Below are 26,577 nucleotides of genomic sequence, written 5' to 3' on the forward strand. Positions count from 1 at the left end.
ACTTTGTTCAAGTGTTGGTTCTTCAGCTGTAAAAGGATGTTGGTACTAAAATGCTGTCAACAATCACAAGCATTCGGGAAAAATAATGTCAGAGTATATGCTTATTAATTGAAGTTTAAATAATGGCATGACTTCAGAAGATGAAGCAGCTGTCTGGATTTTTGCTGTAGAAAATGGTTGAAATTTTTGCATAGTAGTAAGTACAGTGTCTTTGACAAGTAAAATTTGTTGTAGCTGGGTTTTTACTAAAAACTGTGAACTGAGCCCTGGGTCCAAATTACGTTGGAACACTTCTGCAGTCCGTTTTGCTTTCTGTAAGCCTAGCATATGAAATATTTCCTCACATATAAGTTTCAGAATTGGATGGTTTGCAGTATTATTTATCAGTATTATTATTACTGCCCTGAAGAACCGTGCGTCAGGAAGCCCTCCTGATAACGCCCAGCCACATAGCAGAGACTGCCCTGACCAAATCCATGCCAACTTGAAGAATAGGAGACAACAGATGGATACCATCAGACAACAAAATTCAGGGAAACAGTGAAACAGTACTGGGCCAGAACATAATTGAGCTGTGGCAAGCAAGTCAGCAGCCTGACTGCTGTAAACTTCTGGTGTATTGGTTTTTTAGATATTAGAGAAACCAGGAGAGGAGCCGTAAGAAGGATTTTGAAGGGAGATAATGAAATAGCTCTGCAGATGTTTACAGAAATTTCCTCCCAGGCATGAAGGGCAGTGTGGGAGGAACATGAAGGCACTTGTTGGAATATTTATTGCATGGGGGTGGGAGCTGGTGTTGTGGGCTATCAGAGGGAGGTGGTGGCATCCCTCTGGTGCATAAGAAGGGAGAGGAGTTACAGCAGCAGGAGAGCACAAGGAAGGTTGAAGCCAGCAGAGAGTCAGTTCCTTGGAGGTCTGAGGCTGTATCCATCGTGGCGGTACTGAGCTGAGGTTTTGGTAGAGCAAGTTAAAGAGAAAAAATGTGGGAGGAGGGTTGTTTACTTGGTTTTATTTTGATTTTGGGGAACTTTATCCAAAATCTGTTGAATCCAAGGACACGGGCTCTTCATAGGGAATCACGGACAGGATTCAGCTCCAGCTGAAGATATGTAAATGCAGGTGTTTGTGTGCGAACAGGGTATCTGATGTCCAGTTATCTCCGTGGAGATGTTATGCCTGGCTTCAGGTGCCTCCGGCTAGGTGTCTGATGCCAGTTTAGTTCTGCCAGGCCTTCAGCAGCCATTCAGAGGGACACCGATCTCCAAGGACCTGTTGAATTGAGTCAGTACAATCAGTAGACATAGAGCAGCTCGTCGCACCCTGAATACATTAATCATCTGGGCTGCATCTCTTTTGACTGTATTGGGGACTTAGTATATCTTTATACAAAGATATCTATACTTGGGTCTTAGCAACAAACTGAATACTGCTCCATGGATATCAAATACACTGCTCAGTGAAATCTGTGGTCTGTGGACAGTAGCAAGAGTTTTGCCACAGACTTCAGTCAGATGAGGACTTACTTTCTGTGCTTTGTGCAGTACTTAGTATCCAGTCATTCTGTTCAGGTTGCAAATGCCGATGCTTCTTTAATTAAAATTTCCTACAAACTCTTGAATTAACTCCCCTATCCATCTGTTATTCCACTAATATCCATGATAATGTCTTGCGGTAGCTCCCAAAGCTACAACGTAATACCAGCATTTACAGCTGAGCAGTGAAGTCGGAGGCAGGCACTAAGCTTTTCTAAGTCCAGCAGAGGTGTGGGCAGGTGTCTCCACACATCACTGTGCAGTTCCTGATGGAAGGTGACAAGTTGGGTCTCAACAGCAGTGCAGCTGCCGCTGTCCCCAGGACAGTGTCCATTGATTTAGGGACAGCCACGTGTTGCTGCAGTTGTATTGCCCAGTGCTGGAAAAATCCGTCTTGGTGCTTTTTGGGATGCTTCTGTGCTACTGTACTGTAGAATATGTGGGCTTTAAATAGGAAATACGTTCACCCGCCATCTATAAGATGCTTTTTAATACTGTGCTCTGCTGGTTTTTGTGATGCATTCTGTTTTGAAGGGCTTTTTTTCTGTTTGTGAGCTGAGAAATTGTGCCAGAATAACTGGAAGCAGTCTAAAGACAAGAAATGAATACATGCGAAAAGAACAACTCGCTATTTGAATAAGTTTGCCTGAAGGGGGAATTTCTAAACTTTTACTAAAATTCTATTCCCTTCCTTCATGTTAATTAAATTAAAGCTTGGGGGGAGACCATAATATGGTAGTGTGATATATCTGGGACATAAGAAACAAAAAGACATCCTACTCCCCTTGGCTCATCTGTCTTTTTATTGAATGCTGTGCGATTTCATTTGCAATAATGAGCCACTTCTGTACAGAACTTTTCCTTTCTACCAGACGAAAGGAAGAGCGTGTTGACAGGAAGTGAAAGTTGCATAATCCCTGCAGAAGTCAATGGCTGAATCAGTGCTCTGTTCTTCACCGCGCTGCTTTATATGGCATCCGATTTTTTTCTTCCTCTGACTTGAATGAAAGAAGGATCAGTTCCTAACAGACCACCTCCATCAGGGCATCAGAGACACATTTCTTTTTGTTATAAATTATTCCCATAGCATGCTGGGGTTAAATAGCGTGTTTATGACATCCATTCAACAAAATCATCCAGGGAGATTATGTTATCCTTGGAATCAGTCTTTCCAAGTCTTGTAGAGTGGGCTAACGCAGTAGCAATATTTCTCCAGCTTTTTCCCTGTTTTTCTTTCTTGCAATTGGAAGTGGTGACTTCTGGCTGTTCTGTGCTGGGCCACATGCAGGCACAGCAGGAGGCCCTTGGCTCCTCTGACTGCATTTGCTGTCCAAACAACTGCTCCTCACCCCCTCAGAGGAAGAACCAGTGGGCAGATAAAAATATTTTGCAGGCCAGATTTGGCTAATGGGCCATGAACTGAAGCAGCCTAATCAAAATACATGTTTAATTGAAGCTTGTTTCTTGAATTTCTGGCATGGAATAGGACACGTGCTTGTCTGGTTTGGAGGTTTTGCATGTTTCAACTTATGATCAAATCAGTGGTATTCAATGGCACTCAGACTTTCCAGGAATTGCTTAGTCCCATGTGAGAGCAGGCATACATACTTGAGATAGTCCTCAAGCAGGCTCAAGTGCAAGTCTGCTAAGTGGCACCCATACAAAGTATGACTATAGTCACATCAGCTGTGGACATTTCTGGGAAAATCTGCTTTGCTGGTTTGCTTTTGTTTTGTTTACTTGTTCTCCCCCAAAATGTTGGCTTTGTCTGTATATCCTAATGAAAGTTAGTGCTTCATATGCAGAGTGCAAGAGATTTCCCTCAGGCCTGTGCTTATGCCCTTGATACCATCGGGAGCAATTCTCCAGATTTCACCAGCTAGGCAGGATCTGGTTAGGGTAACATATGCATAGGAGATATGCCAGGATTGGCAGTGGATTTCAGTTGCTGGTCTTGGTAATCCCGTACAGATTTTTCACCTTCTTGCCCACACAGATATCCCCAAATTAGATCTCTGTTGAGACACACATCTGAGACCCGTAACATTTGTGGACCTCTCTCAAAATGTCCCTGGACCACACACCTTTCTACGTTGGGTTTCTCTACATTGCCCCTGCTGCTTGTTTAAATAAGAGATGCTCCTTTACCCCCTCAGTCAAATGACAACGCAGTGCTGAGGATATTTCTCAAAGCAGCTGCTGCCGCACTGTGCTCCAGCAGTGGTCTCATATCATTAGCGGAAAGTAAACCCTTTTTAAGCAAATGGGGAATAAAGTGTTATGTAACAGGAGGCATTTCATGAGAAGACACTTAAAATTCTGTTTATATTGTATGCACACATCGAGTTGAGTTTTTCTTGGCCCCATTATGCAAAAGAATTTATCTGTCCTAAGTAAGAGTGAATTTGTTTTTCGTGTATTCTCACCGTGGTGGTACTAACATACCTGATGTTGTAAAGGTTTGAGATTCCCCAAGATAACACAGTAGTGACTTCAGAATATAAAGACATAAATAAGTATAAGCATATTTAGGTTGCAGATTGATTAGTTATGAATTTCAGTGATGCACTTTAACTATATACTATTGCCAGGAGTTCTGATGCCTTCTGATGATAGGTACAACTGGCCCTGTGTCTCTCCTTCTCTCTCCAGGTAGGACACCAAGACCCAAGAAAGGAGTTCATAAGACAGAGCACAGACAGGGATCAGCCATTTATCTCCAGATCCATCAGAAAGTAGGTAGTTAGCCATCCTAGGACAGGAAACTTTAGAAGAAGGAGCCTAACATAAAAGGCATTGAGATGTCAGTAGTAGCAAAGGTCTGGAAGAAATTTCCCGGAGAGGACTATATTGGCTGAAGATAACCCAGACAAGATGTTGTCTTGACTGGTAAGATGCCAAGGGTCAGACCACAAAGCTAAAAGAAAGAGGATCAGGCTGTAGGATGTTAAATTATAACTAAACGCCAGCCCTCAATAGGAAAGAATCAGAGGTTGGAAGACATTGTCTGGGAAAAGAGACGCCTCTTCAGTGGTTAAGTCTCTGGCTGATGATATAAAGGAGAAGCCTATGTCCATTTATTAGGTGTACACTGTGCCTAGCTTAGTTGCATAATTGCACAAGTATGTATAAAAATGTATATGTTGGAGCTTTTTTCTGGAGTCATGCCAAAGGTTGATCTCAGTCAGCCTTGCAGTGAGCAAATACTTTGTCACTGAGCTGCTGAACACAGCGCTGGTCCCACTGGTTACCTAAAATGTGATGATCCAGTAATTCACTCATACGCAGAATGAACCTTAATCGAATGTATTGTTCAAGTTTTCTTCGTAATTATTTGTAAAGATTAATCTATTACTGCAGCCAGGAGATGCACTTGCTGTTACGTAGGTAGAATGGGGGTTATATGAGTCTTAGTAGAAAAATTACTGTCCATAAACTTTGTGTCTGTGGGTGGCCTTGGTCAGACTTTCAGCAGAGTAGTGAAGATTTGGAGGTCAAACCTATGAGAATGTCTAAAGTCCCATTTTTAGGTTACAGTAAGCTGACCTTTCAGCACTCTCTGAAATACTCAAAATGGGTTGGAAATGGAACTCAGTCTCCTAAGCGATCTTTACAAACAGGTAGACAAAACTGTTTTAAGAATGAGAGGCATGAGGCAAAGGGATACATCTCAGTGATTTTTTTCCCCTCTTCAGGTATATATGTTTGGGATACATCACATTCCTGATATTCAAGAGATAAACCTTCTAGGCAGGGCTAGCCAAACTCTGTCTTCCTGCATATATATAATAACACTGAGTAGTTATTGTTTCGAGTGCAGCACTTTCTTTGCCCTCTAATACCAGACACAAAGGACAGTAATAATTTAGTCATTTACACTGCTTTGATTTAAAAAGGCTTGTCTAATCATGGAATGTGCCAGGAGATTTTATCTGACACAATTTTTTCATGCCACCTGTACATTGGTTTCTCTCCACAGTCATCCACATCAAGCTTTCAAGGACAAAGGTTTTCATATTTTGCATCCCAGGAGTAATAAAATATTGAAACAAATTCTTTGTAGAGTTTTAATTCCAATCGTCTTTGCCTTCCCTCTCTCCTTTGATTTTTGCAGCTTTCTCTGAAAGTGTTCTTTTTGCTTTTCTTGCAGACTGTATGTGGATGGACCTTTTGGAAGTCCCTTTGAGGAATCCTTGAACTATGAGGTCAGCCTCTGCGTGGCTGGTGGTATTGGAGTTACGCCATTCGCATCGGTACTCAACACGCTGCTGTAAGTGAGCTCAAGATTTTTAAAGCCATTTCTTCCCTCCACCCTCCAATATACCATAGCAGTGCACGTCAGAAGGGGTTTGAGAGTATTTCAAAACTTATACTGGCATAACATAAGTGAATTTCTTTCAAGAGAGGTAACGAACCGGGTTGTCCCCTGGAGGGCATAAATAATTTCATACAGGCTGTGTAACACAGAGTTCTGGCAGAATTGTGCCACTAATGCACATGAGCTGGGACACTTGCACTAGTGTTTATATCCTACCACCAGCCTCACCTGTGACTAATGTTTGCTATAGTCAAACCCTTCAGCTAGATTTGTCCCCCGGTCTCTGCTTAGAGGAGGCGATGCACTACATTGGTGTGTTTTTGAGATTCAGGAGGTCGTGACAGTTCTTCTGCTGGAAATGCAGGGCAACTCTTCAGTTCTGTTTGGATTTTGTAAAAGTGTAAGCTTAGGGTTTTAAAGGAATGGGCTTGACTTGGATTCAGGTAGTGTTTGGATGTTGGACTCTATTTGAAATTTTAAACTTTAAAGTATGCCTTTTTCTTTACTTTTTTTTCCCCTTTATTTTAAATTAAAACCTTTCAAACTTTGTTCAGACCGAAGGTTTCATCTCCTATTTCTCTGTCACACTGGCAACATGCTTCCACCAAATCTAACACTGTATGATATAGGCTTGCTTTTATGATTGCTGCTGATTTTTATTGCTGGAGCATTGGCTAAGAGCTCCAGTCACAATTTAAGCACCCCTGTTTCATAGGCACTGTATAAACAGCCAACCAAAGCAGCAATCCTTCCCTGAAGTGTAGAAAGGCTATCTGGCTTTGGGAAGATTTTACAATGCACAGCTGAAGCATTTGTTCTAAGATGTAAATGCCAATGGCCAGCTCTAACTCCAAAGAGAAATTAAAACTTGGATTTTAAATGCCATCCACATTCTTCTGTCCTTGATCTGGGCTGGACCTGGCAATGCTGAGCACTTCAGAAAATCATCAGCCCCACCTGTCTCATAGTGCAGCCCTCAAAGACCATCTTGGGCTCTCTCATTTTCTTTTCCTATTAGCGTATTGATCATCTTCTCAAAGATAGAAAGAATGTGAAACATGGGTACAATTTTTCTGAAAGCCTGTAGTCCAGATGGGTAAGCTGACTATTTTTCTTGGGATGGTTTGTCCTTGACAGCATTTAGCTAAAATGTCACAGGTCATAATGATTGACCAATGGGATTGACCAATGGGTTAATGGGATGGCTGCCCCAGCCAGTGTGTTATTGTCATAAGAACTTGCACAGACATTGCCATAGAAGCTTAATGTCCAAAAACTTTAGTAATCCACACTTTTGGTTAAAGCCGTAAATTACTTCCAAGTAGTCAATCTCGTAAACGGGCTTTGTAGCCAATCTTCCTGTTGTGCACTGTAGCATTATGCAGGGGAATAATTCTGTGACTCAGGAAAAAAAGTAACAGTCTCAGCCTGCTTTCATTCTCAGTATTTAAACATCTACAACAAACCACGAGTGTACTGGATGAGCTGCCTGTTGTGTTTGCCCTGGCTGAGAAGCAGAAATTGGCAGGTGTGAAAATGCAAACTTCCTTATGATGCCAGCGCTGCAGAGCAGTGAGGCCAGTCCTGTTGTGTCAAGGACAGGCAGTTCTGGGGGAGATCAGAACCCTGTCGAGATGGAGAGGCATTTTGTTTCCGGCTCAATTATGTTCCTGTTGTATGAGCACAATTTAATTCCTGCCCCTGCCCTTGACTGCACTTAGCTGTTGAACCCTGCGCCCTATTTTTAAGAAATCATGACTTACATTAACAAAAGCTAGTGGCTTGCAAGCTAGTGGCTTGCAACAGGAGGATCCTTAAATAACAGCTTTTATTATGGGCAGTGGTAATATTTAGAAGCATGAAAGAAGCATTATGTGCATGTAGATTTGGTTATAATGGGAGACTGCACCTGGGAGATTGCACCTTTAGTGCAGAATATACCCTGCTGGAGGTAGATCCATGCATGTGTATGTGAGGTGAGATTTTAAATCTATGCTTGACTTGTTTCTTGAAATCTAGCCATCCAGCCTCTTTGTCCAGCTGCAGTGTTTCATCACCAGGAGTGGTGTTTTGTTACTGAGCTACAGCAATTCCGTACAAAATTCCTTGCATTTTTCTCTTCTTTTGTCCGTTTTTATGGTGAAAGGCACTTATTTTCCTTGCTACTGCTTGTAGTTATCTTGTCACATCTGACCAGATTGTGACCCTTCCTAAGGGTTTGTCTTAGAGGCAGACAGAAGAAGATGGAGGAAATCCTACTCTACAGGTCAACAGCTTACAAATACAAAAGCTGGTCAGGACTTGAAAGACACTCTCCTCCCCAGTCTTAGTGCATTTTTTTTTTCTCTCTGTAAGGGAGGGATCACATAAAAGGTGAGTTCTCAGCCGCTACATGCGGCTGAAAATGTCTCTGCTCCTCATGCTTATGGTGGAGGTTAATAGCATGGGGAGGTGAGACAGTGGTTGGAGCCATCCTTTGTGTGTATTTGTTAGTGCAATACCCTGGCTGAGTATGCTGGCAACCTTACGGTTCGAATAATGCACAGTGAGTGTGGTGAGGTGTGTTATGAAGCTTTTCTGCTGGGGTTGGCTCCTGGGACTGGTATTTGAAGTTGCCATTCTATGGTCCTCTCCATCTGAACATTAATTTAGGAGGAGAAGGAGGAAACAATTTGTTCACTGGCCATTTCAGTGAACAACACAAACAGCATTGGCTAACTAAGAAAAGACTTCCTGGGTATTTTTGTTTGGTTTGAACTCATTAATCATCAGGATTTTTTTTTCACTTCTATTTTCTATTGCAGTTCATTCCAATACTTCCTTTGTGCTATATTTGCATTTTGTTTGCATAAGAAATCTGACATAAGAGTCATGTTTTTCTAAACGAAATGTCAGAATCTGTCCATGACTGCTTTTTACCCACCAGCATTTTCAGAGGACTGTATTATATCTCACAGTTGCCTAACACAATGGAGCTCTGATTTGATTTGGTCTTTGTGACTCTGCTGCAGTATTAATTATAATCAACTAGAGCCTTTCACATATACTGGCAGAATTTAGTCCTGACATTATTGCATTTGTCAATATTTTCCTCTTATGGGTCGCTTTATAAACCTAATGAAGAATTGACATAATACACTTAAACTTGGAATGTCTGCTTTGCTTTGAAATAAAAGTCTGATGATGATACATGAATCTATATTTGCAGCCCAGATCATCTATATAGTTGACAACTTCCTAATGAAGAAACAGGAGCTGTGAGGGGCGTTGGCTCTGCACTAGAGATTTAGTATTCCCAGGATCATCCTAATAGACCACGTTGGTCATTTCAGTGTCTGATCTATCATAGGATGAAGAACAACTTAGCAGTTGGCTTTTAATGGAAATTCGCGTTTCCACTAATGAATATGAAGCAACTTAGTTAACGTTGCCTTTTTAAATGATAATTTTTAATTCCCCAAACATTTCATTTTCAAGTGACGGCTGGAAACGCTACAAGCTGAGAAGACTCTACTTCATTTGGGTGTGCAGGGATGTTGAATCTTTCCGCTGGTTTGCAGATTTGCTCTGTATGCTGCATGACAAGGTAACGGGTGTTGCTTGGAGGGATGCCAATAATGTAATAAATGCAGGGTATGTCCACACAACACAAGTGACATGCTATAAGGAATACCAGCGAACTTCAGCTCTGCCTAGGCTACCTGGTCCAGCATCCATTTGTGCTTGGAGCTGCATAAGCCAGTTTATGTCTCACTGGTATTTCATTGCACAGTGTTGCTGGACAGTTATCTGTGAAATTTATGAGATGGAAGAAGAACATGCAGGTTGGGGAGTCTGAGTGGCCTTTTGCTTTTTGGATCATAGACAGATTAAGAAGGGAGGGGGTGTACAATTTCAGGTGGATTTTAAAAGGAACGTGGCCTTCTAAAATAATATTTTGCACACAGCATGATGTGCAACATTCCGTAGTGCACAAAGGGGTGCTATGTAAGCACGTCTTCATTAAAAAACTTACTTCACTGATGCTGAAACCTGAGTCCATCAGGATAGTAGGCACAAGTGACTTTATACTTCCTTTAAAGAAGGGATATTATTTCACTAGCTGTTTTTATCATCCTCCCAGCTTTGGCAAGAGAATCGACCAGACTATATAAATATCCAGCTGTACCTCAGTCAAACAGATGGAATACAGGTATGTGGCTAAATGCTGTTTGTAAACCAAACTAGACCTTGGGGTAGCAGACAATGCAAACTGTCAGTCATATGCAAAAGAGAATTATTGCAGATGGTAAAAACAGGAAATGAGGCCGTAAACTCAAGTGATTGATTCATTGCTAGGGCAAGAGAGCAAGTCCATCCCTACCGCATAAAAGAATCTGGTCTAGTAGCCTTAACTTGATTATATGTGGGCAGAAATCCATATCTTCCTTTTCTAGGAAAGAGGTCCTTCCAGGCCAGGCCACAGACCAGACAGTTGGCAGGGTTTGATGGGAAATCTGCATCATTGCTGGGCTAAGAATCAGAAAAGAATAGTTGTAGCAGCGTGCAAGCTCAAATCTTCTTTTAAAACAAATATTTTGAGAGAAGCTAGCTATTTTTTAAAGCTTTGATTTTTTTTTGTTTGCCTGAAATATCAAAAAAAGTTACAAAGTGCTTGATAGATGAGACTGTAAGTTAACTGTCAGTTGTCATACATTGTCAACCCCAAAACTGTGCTCATTCTTCAGCTCCTGGAATCTCCCATAGCTATTTATGCTTATGATCTTCATTTTACATTATTTAGCACATAAACCTGGGCCTGATTCTTTACCCAGCTGCATCTGGAAACTTTACCATTCACTGCAGTGGGCCCGGGACCAAGCCTAACAACTACTACAAAATGTGAAATGCAGTAAGAAACCATGCCCAAAGGATTTTGATCTGCCTGGTATCAGGTAGAGAAGCGTAACATTCACAGCTCTGGTAGGAATGCTATCCAGTAGTCCAGATGATGTGATAGCTACAGCAGTTATGAACAGTGCTCCACAGCTGTAATGCCTGGATGACATACGTCATTTTGAATGGTGCGCTTGAAAATATCTAATTGTGAACCTGCTGTGGTTAAAATTTTAACCTGGTTAGGTTAAAAACGAAACCTTGAACAGGATCGCATTGCAATGACACAGCAAGATTGTAATGACAGACAATTCAAAGCAAGTTTTCTGATGCTGTGTATCAAGCAGCTACTGAATTTATTATTAAAGTCAACTTCGTTTTAAGTCTTTTTTTAAAGTCACTTTTCTTTTGTGGCTGTTGAACAAAGCTGGCATGAACTACAATGCTGATGATGATTTCTCAAAGGGGGTGTTAAACTCAACTCTCCATTGCCTTACAGCTTATGTGTTCACTGATGTCAATCCAAGTGCTGACTGCTACCAAAATTAGGGCAGTTTCGCTTTGTGCTCCCTTTGCTTGGGAGCAGTATGCTTTTGTGACAACAGGGAGTCAATCCCATCCTTCAGCAAATGCCTCTTGAATATAAAAGGCCAGAGGAGGATGAATTGGCCAAGGCTCTGTGTTTGCATTGGTGTGAGCCATGTTTCAGATCGCTCCACAGCGGAGGGAATGTGGGATGCTAGAGAAGATGTGATTCCTCTCTGCCTTCTTGTTGTGTTAGGACACAAAAAACAAGGAAAGGTAATGCCCCTGCAGTGGAAGGGCATTTGACCTTATGAAATTGCTGGTGCATTAGCATTGCTGCAGTGGGTTGGGTTCCATCTGGGGACCAGTTTTGGCTGCTTTCTGCTGTTGAGGCAGCACAGAGCAGCTGGCAAACTACTCTCAGGGAGAAATGTAAGATTTCCCTTGTTACTTTTTCAGGCCTAGTCATCTTAATAGTAACTTGTACGAAGTCAAAAAAAAAATTCTTCAGACAGAAATATGATTTTTGCATCAGCAGTGTTTCTTCCAGCTAAGCATTAAAGGCCAATGAGGGAATGAATAATAGGAGCGTAGTTATTGTTTTATGGCTTAAATAAATTGGTTTAAAAGTAATGGGGAGATTAATGAGCAGCTGCAAGAGGAACAATGTATAACGAACACCAAGGAGAGCCATTGAAAAAGGCAGTGAGCAGAGGTATTGATGTATGAAATGGCTGCAGTTTTAATCACAACTGTCTGATACTTGTGCTTGGGTTTTACACCTCAGCAATACGGTAAGTCAGGCAATGTCAGAAATGGGAGCCCTGGGTGATGTGAGGCAATCTGCAAATCAGGCAGCTTGCAGTTCTTTGTTTCTTGCAGAAAATAATTGGTGAAAAATATCAAGCCCTAAACTCGAGGCTTTTGATTGGACGACCCCGGTGGAAGCTCCTCTTCGATGAAATAGCAAAGTGTAACAGGCGGTGAGTACCGGTCTGCTGGAGGGTTGCCCCAGTTTGAAGGATGGAGATATTAGGTCTTTGCAGCTCTGTTTGTATGAAAATGTTTTTTTGAGTTCTATCTTGGAGTCTAATGTTCAAGCTACTGATGTTGAAATTAGCTGGTATTTTGCTCTGAGAGATAGCCTGCACAAACAGAAACATTTTTATTTTTTAAAAACTCAGCATAGTTCATCTTTTCATGCAGCTTAGGATGTTCAGTGGCCCAGAAAATAAAAGTAATAGATTTTCATCTCACTGCACAGGGATTGCATATGTTTTTATCCATTGCAATATCTTGCTTGCAACATAGGCTGTTTCTATATATAAAGCTGCAGGTTTTTAAAATCACCGACTTTTCCTATAATTTTCATGATTTATAGTATTGGATTACAACAAATAAATTGCACAAGGAAGAATCTGGCTGTCCTATATTGTTTTTATTCAGAGGATATATTGTCTTCGGAGATTCCCGGCACTTTTTTACTCTTTGTTAAGACCTGGCAGTGCCTTTTTACTGTGCTAGGCGAACATACTGTGGTCTAAAACAAGAATGTTGTAAAACAGAAGACATGCAATTAGACTATGGAATGTCTTTTTCCAGATTCAGCTTTGTTGGTTGATTATGTTACACCCTACTGGCAGTTTCCTGACTCAAAAGCTGATCTGGTAGACAGGACTGTGTGAGTCTTCCCTAATCTGCTTCTGGCAAAGTCAGTAGAGTAGGAGCTGCAAGCCACCTGCAGTAGCTATTGAAGGTATTCTGGCTGCACCAGACTGAGAGGTACTCTTATGGTCCCTTTCACCTACAGACCTTTCCCTCACAATGTTTTTGTCTTCTGTTTCACTTGTGAACTGTTGCCTGTAGCTTATTGAGTCTTCTGGAGCTGAATATGACTAGAGGATTTGGAGCCCTGGATCTTAAGAAATATTGAGCACCACTGTGCATCACTGTTGGCAGTATAAGCTGCTGCTGCCATGTATATTGTGTTCAGGTCCTAGAGGGTGTTGTGGAAAGGATGCCCCAAAGGCTGCTACAGAGCAAATGAATATTACTTCAAGTAGGGCAGTAGTAAAGAGCCATGGGAAAGGTGGGGAGATAGGGAGGGCAGAGAAGCAAGTTGACTCTGGGTCAGGCTCCTGCATAGGGGACTGCTAACCTCTTTTTGCTCCATTCTAATGTCTTTTTTTGCTTAACTGTGTGAATCCAGTTTTAAAAGATGAAAACCATGAGGCTTCTGCCACTTCCTTGCAAGGCTGCAAGTGCACATAATATAGATGAAGCTATTAGTGGTAGTCATACTTGCTTTTTCTTTTGTGCTTTCCATTGCATTATGTCTAATTAGACCTTCAAGTGAAATTTCCTCTGCATTTTCACGTCAGGTCTTTAAATTATACCACCATTTCCAAGCAAGGTGTCTCTTATTACCTAAATAATGTCCTGCCTCTTTTCATCATCCTGCAGCTTGCTGAGGTGTAGGCTTTCTCACCACTTGTCACCCCCTTATCACAATTTAGAGATATAGGTCTGTTTCTATAGATGTAGTTATGTGTGACATGATAGACAGTGCAACCTGTAACTCAGCAATACTACAGAAACATTGATATTACAGATGAATATTATGTTTCCCTGGACAAGACAGAAACTTCCATTTTTCTCTGTAGTCTAATTCCTGGTCTCCTGCTAACTTTATTTCAGTTCTTATTTCTGAGTAACTTTCCACCTAAACAACCCTGCTGCTATATGGAGACCAAAAAAAGAGCTGGGTAACCAAGTTTTTTTCCAGCATCTGGTGCCAGCGTTCAGATGTTCGCATGTATTTGCAGTCATCCCCTTGGGCTTGTTTATGGGCAGCCAAGAAGCCTAGATATTTTCCATTTTTTATCTTGTGACTTCAGTCAAAGCTGTGCATAAGTAAACACACAGCTGGCAAACCTCTCATCAGTTTAGCCATCTGATTGGTTTGCGGTTTGTGAATTGTTGCTGTTGTTGCTGTTTGGGTCCCAAATAGCCAAAGTGCATTTGTAAGTGTCTGAGCTTTGCCAGAGCTTCAGAGCATGACATGGGACAACCCGGCCTCAGGCTCCTAACTCTTCCCTCCAAACTAAGTGGAGCAGACGCATGCCATCTACTGTTGATATTTTATATGACACCTGCAGTCACAAGGATGTGCACTGGGATAGTTTATGTAATAAATTATTTGTCTTGTTTTTCGTGCTGTCTTTTTGGGGACAGAGCAGTAGCCTTGTTTCTGTTCAGCTGTGTCCTGAGTGAAAAGCTTACACTCGCTTTGCTGTTGCTGAAATGCTTTCTCAGTTTTGCTTTGTTCAAATAGCTGCATTTTTCCAGATGGGAGACTGACCCAGAAAAAGACATGAATATCTGTAGGAGAGGAAGGCGTGGAGCACCGTGACACATTTCCCATGCTTTGTAAAGGAGATACCTCTCTCTAGGAATGAATGTGGGATTTAAAACTGGAACATTTCAAGTCTTGAGTCTCTCCTCTCTAGGTTGCAAAGTATTTCAGCTCTCCCTCAGCTCCCACTGTTCATAAAACAGATGTAAGAATACGTGCTGACCTACTCATCCAATAGGAACATTAAGAAGTCTTGACAGGATACTTACTTGCGTAGTGATTTGAGTGAATAAAATCCTTTATTAATATTTATAATTATTCCAAAAAAGGGCCTATAGCACAGCTTTCTTGATTGTAAACATGCCAGTGTTATTTAAAAGATTTTCAGACGTTATGTCCCAGCAACACCTCTCTGTTTTGCTCTGGGCAGCAAGGTGAGGCATTAACCCAAACAAGTGACAGGCAATTAAATCCCATCAGCTCAGGGCAGTAGCGTGCTGCTCCATGCAGGAGCTGCTTTCAGCTCCCTGCCTGCTGGTGTCGTAGCCTGTGCTGCAGCAAACCAGGCAGGAACCAAGTGAGGCAGGGAGGAAAGTATCTGCAAGCAGGGAAGTGGTGGGTGTAGGTGGGGGAGGACATGTGGGGTGAATTGTGGGAGGTAAGTAGTACGCAGCATAATATTCAGCTGCCGATGCTGGGTATCTGTAGGAAGAACACTTGAGAGCTTCTGGCTCGCTATATGGGGCAATGCCAGGAGCTCTTCCAAGTCAGCCACAAACCTCTTGTGACACCTTAGGTAAATCACTTTACCTTTCTCTGATTTTGTTTACTGCCCCAAAATTCTGTGTACCTTGGAAGGTTGTTGCTGGGATGGGGGGTACATCAGCACTATGTGCAGCTTAGATATGTCTGTGCTTAAGAGGTGTATATATATATATATATATACACATAAAACAAGAGGGAGAGAGACAGATGATCTCTGTTTTTTATTTAGCAGTTGTCTATACTAGTTAGACTGATGAAAACAATAACATTAATTCTCTCAATTAAATACGTGGTAGAAAACATTCTTGCTGCCAGCTTACGCACCCTTTTTTTCCTCTGTGCACAGAACAGAGGATGTTCAGATTCTGCAAGTGCTGAGAAATCTTGTTTGAGAACAACAAGCAATAGTGTTCTCATTATTTCTGCCAATCCAGCCACCAACGCAACACCCTTTGCCATTAAGAGGAGTTCTGCCAGGGCATGAAAGTTTAATAGATATACGTAAAATTTAGAAAAGTATGAGTTATGAATATTTGACGTGGATTGATATAAGAGATGATGTAATGTATGTCAGTTAAAATGTCAGCATTGTGAGGTACCTGCACAAGGACATAGTTGCACTTACCTCTGTAACCTTGTGAAGCCTTCTGATGTTTGAGTCCTCAGGTGTGCCATGCCAGTGTTTGTGTCCAGTGGTGTAACATGGGCTGCCATGCTATTTGCACTGCTGTTTAACATCAGTGACATACACTTGGCAGTATGCATCAAAGATTTCTTTTTATATGCATTAGTTCCTTTTTTTCACCAAACATATACACAGGCAGCTTAAAACTGTGTATTTGAGTATCCTCATGTGCTAAGATATTTTGTGTTAAATAGTCACTGGATAAAATAGTGAAACAGTCCTGGAGGCAAGGACCAAAACTCAAAGTCACCAGCCTCCTGGTGAGTGCTGTAAATCATAATAGTTAGAGCCATGTTCCCCCTTATGTTCTCTCTCCATCCCAGTAAATCTTTTAAGATTTTTCTGTGCAGTGGCACAATTTCAGCCGGAAGATGAAGGATTTTTTTTTTAAATAATATATAAGAGACAGTACCACATCCTCTTTCCTTGCTCCTTCCTTGCTCTTCTCCTCATCTTTCAAGGAAAGGGAGATGATGAATATCATGAGTGGCTCAGTCCTGCTGTTGTGTATTTGCCCTGTTCTACTGCTGGCTATTGCCTGGCGCCCCTAGATGCTGTGTGACCATGAGTCTGACTTAAAGCTTGTGTTTAAGGTGATCAGAGTGCAAAGTGGTGCTGTCAGTGGACTTGTTGTAATGGACCTGGCCTGATAGCTGTGGATGATGAACGAGGATCTTATTCTGTGTTTGGCTTTTCACAAGGCTTTCCAGTACAGCTACTGGAGGAAAGATTGCATGCTAATGTGAAACTAATGTGGTAAAGTTGTTCTGCTGCTGCCAGAAATAATCATGGGTTAGTAGTGCTCTGTTTTCATTAGTGTGACGAATCCCTGTTAGTGACTACATCTCCTACCAGGTGTAAATCAAAAGTTACACTAATAAAGTTGTTAGAGTAAGACACGTTTTTTAACAACAAAAAAGTGATTAATTAGCAGCTTTTCATTGCTTTGTATCTTGAGACTAAGATGAGGTTCTTTTTTGCAAGAGTCATCTTAGTCGTCAAGTAAGTAAGAGGATGTGATGCGGGGATACTTGGGAGAGATCTAGTGGCTTCTGCAATACCAGCTACATGACCTAGTGAGTTGTTCTCACCCTAAAATCTATACATAGCTGGCATTTCTATAATACTGTGAAACCAGAACCCAATTCTGTCAATTGTTACTATTTGCTTCTTTGCAATGTCGTAACTTTTTTTATTTTCTCTTTCAGGAAGACCATTGGAGTTTTCTGTTGTGGACCAAACAAAATCTCTAAGATACTTCATAAACTGAGCAACAGCAGCAACTCTTATGGGACAAGGTTTGAGTATAATAAAGAATCCTTCAGCTGAAATCTGTTGGACTAGCAAGAGTCTCTAGAAGATAAAAGTGCAATTTTTTGTTTGTACAACTTAAAAGTTCAGCTGTGGTTTAAACAGACAGAAATGTACCAAAGAATAGCACAGTTTTTCTTATTTATGATTATTTAAGAGTCTGGAAAATGATGGACATGGCAGTATACCAACAAATAATAAGTGCTTATGCTCAAAGCCAAATGTGCTCACACAGTATTTGTGGCAGCAGTGATTCTTTGGAGTTGTTTCTGTTAAACGAAAAGTACAAGCACTGGGAAGGGACACAGTTGCTTTAAAAGCCAATGGAAGGACAATGTGGAATGTTCTTCCACTTCAGCCCTCTGAAGTTGGATCAGTAAATTAAACCCCAGGTTAATCCAAATGGCAAAACACAGTGCATTTCAAAGACCTATTGCTTTTGTTGGTATACAAACCTTATGGCTTTGGGGTGGAGACACTCCATACTAAAGATTTTATGCATTGCGGAATTGAGATTCTGTATTTCAAATATACAGTGTTACTCTAGTCTGCTTCTGTCATGGGTGTCAGTATTCCCACCTTGAATGGAAGAAAGGGAGGAATTTAGGCAAAGACGGAAATTAACCTATGGAAAAGCAAGCACAATGATGTAGCACCTGTGGGCGGACTCAGCCATGTGTATCACAGCCTTTTGGCAAGCAAACAGCTGTACATGGAGAACTCTGTATCTTGCATCAATTCAGCGTTCAGTGAGTTTGCAAAAGAAGTGTGATTTGTGCAGCCAGAAAGATGGAGAAAAAAAAAGTAATTAATAAGAGGAGACAGGACATGATGTTTTAGTATACCACACGCTCAACATGGAAGTTGCACTCACTTTGCACTCACGTGCCCTGAATGTCAAATACTTATTAAAGCATTCAGATGTTCTTACTGTTTGTTCTTACAATGAAGCAGGTTGAAAATCCAGTTTTAGAAATTGCAGATTGTCTTTGGTTGATTGTGATCCTTGGACTGCCTTCACTGGAGTCAGGCTTGTTTATTCAGTCACACTGGTGTCCCTGCAACCAGGATCCGGCCAGATCTACAGCAGAGTAGGAGTGAGGCCTTCGTTTCTGTGGCTCTTGACATCTTGTGTGCAGATCAAAACTTTGCAGAATCATAGAATGGCTCAGTTTGGAAGGGACCTTAAAGACCATCTAACCCCACCCCCCTGCCACAGGGAGGGACACCACCCACTAGATCAGGTTGCTCAGGGCCTCATCTAACCTGGCCTTGAACACCTCCAGGGATGGGGCATCCACAGCTTCTCTGGGCAACCTGTGCCAGGGCCTCACTGCCCTCTGAGTGAAGAATTTCCTCCTAACCTCTTAGCTAAATCTCCCCTCTTTTTATTTAAAAGCATTCCCCCTTGTCTTGTCATTATTTGATCGAGCAAAGAGTCACTCTCCATCTTTTTTATAAGCCCCCTTTAAGTACTGAAAGGCCACAGTGAGATCAGCCTGGAGCCTTCCCTTCTTTAGGCTGAACAGCCCCTGCTCTGTTTTATATTTTCAGTATGTTCCATAGGGGAGGATCTGAAACATTCAAACTTAGTTCTTCTTCCCTGTCCTTATTACAGCTGTTTTTCTGACTGCTGATAGGTGCCAAGGAAAGGCTAGGGGTTGAAACAAGCACTTGAAAACTTTTTGGTTCTGAAGAGCAATATTTTGTTCCCTAAGTTCAATAGCCAATTCAATTTCCTTTATTTTCTCTTTACCCTTTTTATGTTATTTTGCTGAGAAGGGGACATTTAAGCTTGAGTCAGACACTTAGCTGGCATTAACAGGAATCATTCCAGTGCATCTGAATACAACAGCACTGCTTTACACTTGCTGAAAACCTGGCCCTTCATCTTCAGCAGAAGCTTGGAAACAAAGCCTGTAGCATCTGCAGAATAAGCAGATGTAAAATATCTCATCATCTCTCATACCTGTGGTTCACCTGTATTTAGCACAGTGCATTTGATTCAGTTTACTGCTTTCCAATGAATGCATTTTTCATTTTAGTAAGAAAGACTTACTTATTTTCAGCTCGCAGCACAAGCTCTGTACAGGAGTCTATCACTATCATTGTTCAGAGGAAAGCATTTTTCTGGTAGGTGGTGTATTGGCATGTTGTACGTGTAACTAGTGAAGATGAGTTTGGTCTTTGCCTTGGCAGCTTCAGCTCAGGAGTTGCCCCAAGTGCAGCAGCAAAGCCCCACGGGGATGTGTTTCTTAGTGCCTGGACTTTGCACTGAAGTTCCTGCCTCTGGCTCTGCCCAATTTGAAATTCAGAAGGGAAAGAAAGAAAGAGAGACGGACTTATTCCTACTGATGAGAATTCTTAAAGTAGCCTAGAGGAGAGAGAAGCCAAAATAGAAATGCAGTGTGAGATGGGAGCCTACATTGCAGCTACTGATTTTAATTATTTTTGAGGCTGGAAGGATCATTGTTTTCCCATTGGATCTCCTTCATCTGTCCCTGTAAAACAGGAGGTATGCAGAAAAGTATCAGATCACTAAGATCAGATCCTTTTTAATCACTGATATTTCTGACACTGCCTCCATGGATTTCATAATAAGCATAACACTGATGGCAAAATGCATAGATGTCAGGTATTGCCTGTACTGTCGGCTTTTGTGTTTGTTTGCAGTTAGCTTAAAGCATGACTGCAATCATGACTGCATCTGTTAACTACAGCCACACAGCGATCATTTTCCTCTTGTTTTAGGATCTGGTGTCTAATGATTTTTAAATACGGTGTAGAGTCATCTAATCACGATGTTCTTTGTGGTTTCACATCTCCTCTCTGATAGATACCGGTTCCATCACTGTATAATGAGCAGCTAGTTTTGTAGTTGGTTCTGCGTTAAAACAGATGATATTGTCTGGCTCAGCTCTTACATAGGTACTGTTTTATAATTAATAATAATAGTCCTGTGCTTTTGCTCTGAATTCTAGCAGGAGCTGACACTGTGTGGAGGAATGTTATCTCCTGTTGTTACATGAGGCAGTGCTGTCAGAGCAAGATGCAGGCAGAGGCATGGTCTCCTCTTTCTGCCTCTGTCCTACGCCAGCCTCAGCTGACCTACTTGTAAAACAGGCTGGGGACTGTCTACCTGTCTGGAGTGTTGTGAGGAGTAATTAATGTTTTCGGGATCACTTCTGTGCACCTGCAGTGAAAAGGTCTGTGTAATTGCTATTCAATAGTGTTTGTGCTTTATTTTTCGTAAAGCTTTGTTTGACTGAACCTTTCTGTTGCTCATGTGGGTATTGCTAGACCGGATAAGTATGGATTTGGGGAAAGGTTAAAAGCTTCAGTTGCTCTTTTCCTTTTCTTTGCGCTGTGCTTTTTAGAGGAGCAGAAAGTTTAAGGGTTAGTGGCTGTGGCTTGGCTTCAGGAATAGCAAATGTTACTGATAAAGGCAGTCAGGCTGCATTCTCCTTGCTGCTTTTTAGTGTGTCACTAGCTTGCAAAACCGAGCTGAGCTTGCTTTTAAACTATGCAGTGTTTCTCTCTGTAAGCTAAGCGTACATGAAAATATTAACTCGGTGCCAGACAAGTAAGTGAAGGCTGACAGCACTTAATTCCACGTTTACAGATCAACCGGATTTACGTAACTGAATGTCTCTTTACGCATTAAACTGAGTCCTGGAAGTGTCTGTCATAAGCTTCCTGCTGGCAGGGGAAGGATCCCACCCTGTGTTATGCCACTTCTCGCTTAGTTGTCCCAAAACTTCAGACCACTCATTGGGTCTTTGTGTTTTATTCATCATAAATGTTTCAGGATTCATAAATGTTTATTTAAAACGGGAGGGTTTTCATGCCATGATTGAAGCCAAACCCTTTCTCTGCAAGGAGAGTCCAGCCCTCTCATACAGCAGTGAGAGACCGGGGGCTTTACACAGCTAACAGCTGGGCGAGTCAGATTTACTTGAGCAATCCTGTTCCCACAGCACTGAGATTACTTGTCTGAGTAAATGTTCACTGCCCTAGTGAAGGGCTGCAGAGGTGAGCCCTGATGGAGCGTGGGAAGGCCTGATGGGGAGTGACCTTCACCTCTGAGGTCTGCAGGCCAGTCCTTCTCTCTCCATGATGATTATTCCAGCAATTTGGAGTGGCACTTCGCCTAACATGCCCTGTTTCTGCATACAGTACTGAGTGCATGAAAAGTCTTCCTTGGTCTGTTATCAGGTCTTTTAGGAGATGGGACTAAAAGGAGTATGAGAGACCCCTCCGTGCAACCTTGAACCTGGGCTAGGATGAGGAGACCAGGGTGTACCACAGCCTCTTAGCTGATGACTGCACTGCTTACAGACCTGGTAGAAAGTTTAAGTCAAATCTGCTTTTTTGCGAAATGCTGTTTGTTTTGCCTCAAAAAAAATAGAGAGCAGTTGCTGTGAAGGGAAGGGAGATAAACCCTCTTTCTGTTTGAAGACTCCTGCCCACGTGAGCCTGATGGGATGGAAGATGTGTATGAAAGCACTGCACACATTCAGCTTCCACTAGCACTGGGGTGTGCACACACTGCATCCCTGTACTGGGCTTGCTACCTCAACACTCAGTCCCCATCATTATTCAGATCTTCACCTGTCTTGTTACTAGATGTGGCTTGCAGGTGAGAGAGGTACTGCATATGCTTGCACGCATGCACAGAGTCTGATATAAGCACAGAGCAACCCATGAGTGTGTTGTGCAGCCAGTGCAAGCAGGTGCAGAATCATTCCTTTGCCCCTAATGTTTCTAGCACATAGGTGAGAAAGTGATTTGGAGCTGGCTGAGAAGGGGTAGATAATCTGAGTGGTAGACTGGCCCCTGGAGGCATAGTAATTCAGCTGTAAAAGACTAAAAAATCAGAGAAGCAATGGTTTGGTAAGAAATTTGTTTTTAGAGCAGAAGCCTAAGAGAAAAGCCTCTACACAATACTAACACGCTAGGTTATAGTTTCAAACTCTAAGCCATTGCTTAGAGAAGCCGGCAGGAGGCTAACTAGTCATTGTCAGTAGGAGCCTGAGCCCCTTAAGTCAGAGCAGACACAAAGTTATTAAAATGCAATGTTTACTTGTTTAAAAAATAAAAGGGCTTCTAGGGAGATTAATTTTCACTTCAGCCTGGCAATCATTTCATAAACATGCCAGTGTGATTTAAGACAAGCTGGATCTGTTCTTCTCTGGATTATGCAGAGAAGATTTGTCTGCAAAATTCCCACCCCTCACAAATAAAAGCAGTTTTATTGTTTTAACAAAGATGATTTAACAGCAAAGTTTAATCAAAATGCCAGTGGCGCTTGTGCTGAACTGAGCTTTTCTGTAATGAATGTACATTTATCAGGGATATATAGAATACAGCTGAGGTCTCAACTTTGAATGGTGATTTGGGGTTTGAGTCATCTCTGCTGCTGGTGTATTTCATTAAGGCCACTGTGATGGTGCACTAGCGGATACATACATGGAGCTGAAATGAGACTTTTCATTCCCATGAAGAACCTGTTCCTTTACTAAGCACAGTAAGTCCCAGAAAGTCTGGAATTTCCTTCATAGGAAAGATTGTTTAGCTAGCATCGTTTAAGGTTGAACCCTGAGTCCTCTGCTAGACTGACACATATAATGAATGCTCTTAGAAAAGGTTTTGAGCAACAAATGCGTCTTCAAGAGCTGGCTGAGCATTTGTAAAGGTTTAGTATTCTGCTAGCTGTATCACCCATGTTGTAAGGGAGATGGGGATCTGTTTTGGTCCTGTGGAATGCTGTGCACTTCCTCTGAGGTTATGAATAGCTCCAAAATTGCAGTGGATGCTCAAGGTTTGTAGTGTAGCATTATATTCTCCAGAAGGATTGTATTTGTATGCTGTACAAACAGCAAAGGATCTCTCCCATTATTTGGAGGATACAGGGAGAAAGCTGGTGAAAGCAACTCATCCCAATTATAGGTTGTCTCTTAACAAAACCCTTGGGTTTCTGAGGGTGTCAGACCTTACAAACAATGCTAAGAATGTTCCAAATGCTCTTTCTGTTTTTTTTTTTTTTTTTTTTTTTTCTGGCAAAATCTGCCTGTCCAGCAGCCTGAAATCTGCACCATCTTCCTAATGATCTGCACTGTCATACCAGGAGGGGGAAGCCATGAGTAGCTCCTGAAGCTTCAGGAGAATTGCTGTCAACTGAGGAGCAAACCAAGGAGGGCAGGAGAGGATGATAAATTCCAGCAGTGAGCAGTCTGAAATATTTAGAACCTGGAAGCAAAGGGGAAGGAGGGAGTCATTCTTCCTGGCTCCTAAATTCCAGACACTGAAAGCAAACCTCATTGCCTGATGTGAATGCAAAGTCTCCCTGGGATTTGAGAACTAATGTATGCAAAGAGATAGCCTTGCAGTGCACTACTCGAAGCTAAGCACAGAAGAAAACTAGTATATTTTAGTAAATGCCTTCAAAATAAGTAATTTGTTTGAAATAAATTCATCATTGACTCTTTCTAGTTAACCTGTTTCAAGAACTACCTAGTTCTGTTTTGCAGCTTTTGGGTTGGGCATGGCTTTATGTGTTAATTCCTTTTCACCAAATTTCTGTGTATATAGTTCTCCGTGCTAGCTGTCAGTAGCCTTAATGGTTTAATAAATACATTTTGTGTTCGTTGCTGCTGTGACCCTAGGTACAGACAGCCTTGAAGATGAGAAGCAGTGTTACATAAATGTGTAGTGTACATAGCAACACTGAGAAGAGGGATGCTGCTGCATTGCTTTTGGTGCACCAGTCACACATTAAAATTCTGTCATTGCAAGGTCATGTTGCTCGTCTCATACTCTACAACCCTGGGGAAGAAATTTGGATGAGAGGTGGGGGAGAAAGATCGAAAACTTCCTCCTTGTGCTGTAGCCAAGAATATATTCATCGACAGCAAGGCATTTCTGTCTGTTTCCAAAGAGCCTGTCATTTCTTTTTCAGGGATAGTGGATTCTCTGCTGGTACTGAGTAATGGTGTTTGCATGTTAGAAATGTAGCACAGTGATAATGGGTCACTTCTGAACTGAATGAATAACACCTCTGAGCCCTTTCTTCTCCCTTAAATAATCTAAGAGAAATACAAAATACCAGAGAGCATGCAGAGTGGACTGTGTCCTGAGCTGCTCTCAGTGCAGCCAGATTAGCAGTGCTGCACAGAAACTCTGCAAGCTGCTGGGAAGAAGGAAGCGAGGTTTGAGCAAAGAAGATACCAACTCTTTAAGGAGAAGCACAACAGTGATACGTGATCTGTTGCCAGAAAGAGGCCATGTCACAACATTGACCATCACATCTGTGAACGATGCTGAGTCAGAGCCTACCCTAAAAGTACATTTGGCATCAGGGAAAGTTGAGGACTTTCAGATTGAGCCTGCAATGTGAGATGAAAGCAGGTTTTAATGCAGCTGGGTTAGCCACCTGTGTGCAGTGTCCAGCTTGGAGCCCAGACCTGTCATATCTGAGGGCAAACTGTATGGATGATGAGCTGGTCAGAGTCTCAAGTGCAGTCTCAGACGCCTGGCTAACTGATGGTATGGACATACCCTTTGTATTTCTCTGGCTCTGAAAAAGCAAGTTGCTCAGTGACTGGGGAGCAGGGAGTTATCACTAGGGGTCAGATGCTCGAAAGCATATACTTCCCTGGTAAGAGCAACAGCCTGAAAAAGTAAGGATGATGCGTGCCAATTTCCATCAGCAAACGTATATACCCCACCCATATTTGCACTAGTGTTCACAGGGAACAAAGAGGGAATTCTGCAGAGAAGATACAAGGGCCAAGTTTTTCCTTTGTTGTGTCAGAAAAACATAACTAGCTGATGAAAAAAAAATATAGGAAGATTCACCCATGGCATTCTTTTTGATTGCTTGAACACTTGTAACTGGTCAACTCATGCTTTTTGAGAGAAACTTAATGACCATAATACCCCAAAGGAGAGCTAAAAAATGTGGCTGAGATGCAGCGTGGCAAAGGGTCTCCACCCGACAGTGAAGTATCGTCTGTTGGAGCTGGAGGCATTGGTGCTTTCATTAATCTCGGTCTTCTCCCATTCTGTGGAAGTCTAGTGGGAGCTGAGCTTTCAGCTCCGTCTTTTTCTCTTTGCATACCTCCAGTCTGTGTATGGAGAGGTGCTCTCACCTCTGGTTTACTGGAAACAAACTCATCCATACATCCCAGAATCACAAAACGGTTTGGGTTGGAAGGGACATTTAAAGATCATCTAGTGTCTTCCTTTTCTGCTGTCACATTCCTGCCTCAACAGCACATGTTTTGTCAAGAGGCTTCTCCCACCCTCTGAGTCTCTTAACTCAGGAAAATGCTACTGTGGAAAACGCCCAAGTTGGTTTAATCATAGCCATAGTCATGGCCATAGTCATCTGCCTTTGTAACTCTTCTAATGTACCTGATCCACGGAGGGTCTTCTAGTCACTCTGCCTAGCTTTGGGTAAGCGATGGGATGCAGGATCCTGGCCCTGAAGATGTTTTTTTAGAATGGGAAAAGAGGCAGTGCCACAATGATGGGAAAACAGAAAATGGGAAAAACACATAATAGCAAAGATTATATTGTCTTGTGGATGAGAAACAGGAACCCATTTGGTGAAATTCAGGTTGAGGTTGTTTGTGGCCGTCACTGACATTAAGTCATGTTTCTGCTTTCACACATAGGCGTTGCAGGACAGTGGGCAGTGATGGAAATGGTTGCTTCTTACAATTACATCCTCTATTTCCATACAGCTCCTAGTTTATCAACTGCGTATAAATTCCTCCTTTCACTGATTAAATGTTTCCTCACCTGGTTCCTTTGCTTCAGGGAGCCTGAGAGCTCATTATTTATAAAGGGAGAGAAGGAGGATTGTGCTGTTATGCAGACCACTCCCAGCATGTATGTTCTGCTCTGCGTCTTTGAGAAGGAGGCACTGATGCTGCTGCAGCTGCAGAAGGGCAGAGTTTTACTGAGATTCAGATGCAACCAACAGCTTCTTCCAGGATTCCTGTGTTGATGAAGCTCTGGGCTTATTAATTGGCTTTTTCTTTAGCTTTAATTAGCTTTAGCGCACCAGTGCCAGGCTGCGAGACCCTTAATCCTACTGAGCTTTTCCCTCCCTGCGTTCCTTTCAATCACTTGCAAGAGCAAATTTGATGAAGTTCGTTTGGGTAAGGAATGGTTTCCTTGGTCTGTGAGAGTTTAGGAGAAAAGT

At 42.0% G+C, this 26,577-nt stretch overlaps 1 protein-coding gene across 7 annotated transcripts in view; it reads left to right on the plus strand.

Moving 5' to 3' along the window:
* NOX4 (NADPH oxidase 4) overlaps positions 1-24,441 on the plus strand; it is a 117,814-nt gene extending 93,373 nt beyond the window's left edge. For all 7 annotated transcript variants that reach the window (XM_048076500.2, XM_048076498.2, XM_048076501.2 and 4 more), the window contains 5 exons: positions 5,683-5,802; positions 9,328-9,436; positions 9,974-10,042; positions 12,133-12,233; positions 17,264-24,441. In XM_048076500.2, the coding sequence (XP_047932457.2) occupies positions 5,683-5,802; positions 9,328-9,436; positions 9,974-10,042; positions 12,133-12,233; positions 17,264-17,384 (520 nt within the window). In that variant the 3' untranslated portion in view covers positions 17,385-24,441. The remainder of the gene's footprint in view (positions 1-5,682; positions 5,803-9,327; positions 9,437-9,973; positions 10,043-12,132; positions 12,234-17,263) is intronic.
* Positions 24,442-26,577: the final 2,136 nt, after the last annotated feature.

Source organism: Anser cygnoides, chromosome 1, assembly GCF_040182565.1.
Source record: "Anser cygnoides isolate HZ-2024a breed goose chromosome 1, Taihu_goose_T2T_genome, whole genome shotgun sequence".
NCBI classification, from domain to species: domain Eukaryota; kingdom Metazoa; phylum Chordata; class Aves; order Anseriformes; family Anatidae; genus Anser; species Anser cygnoides.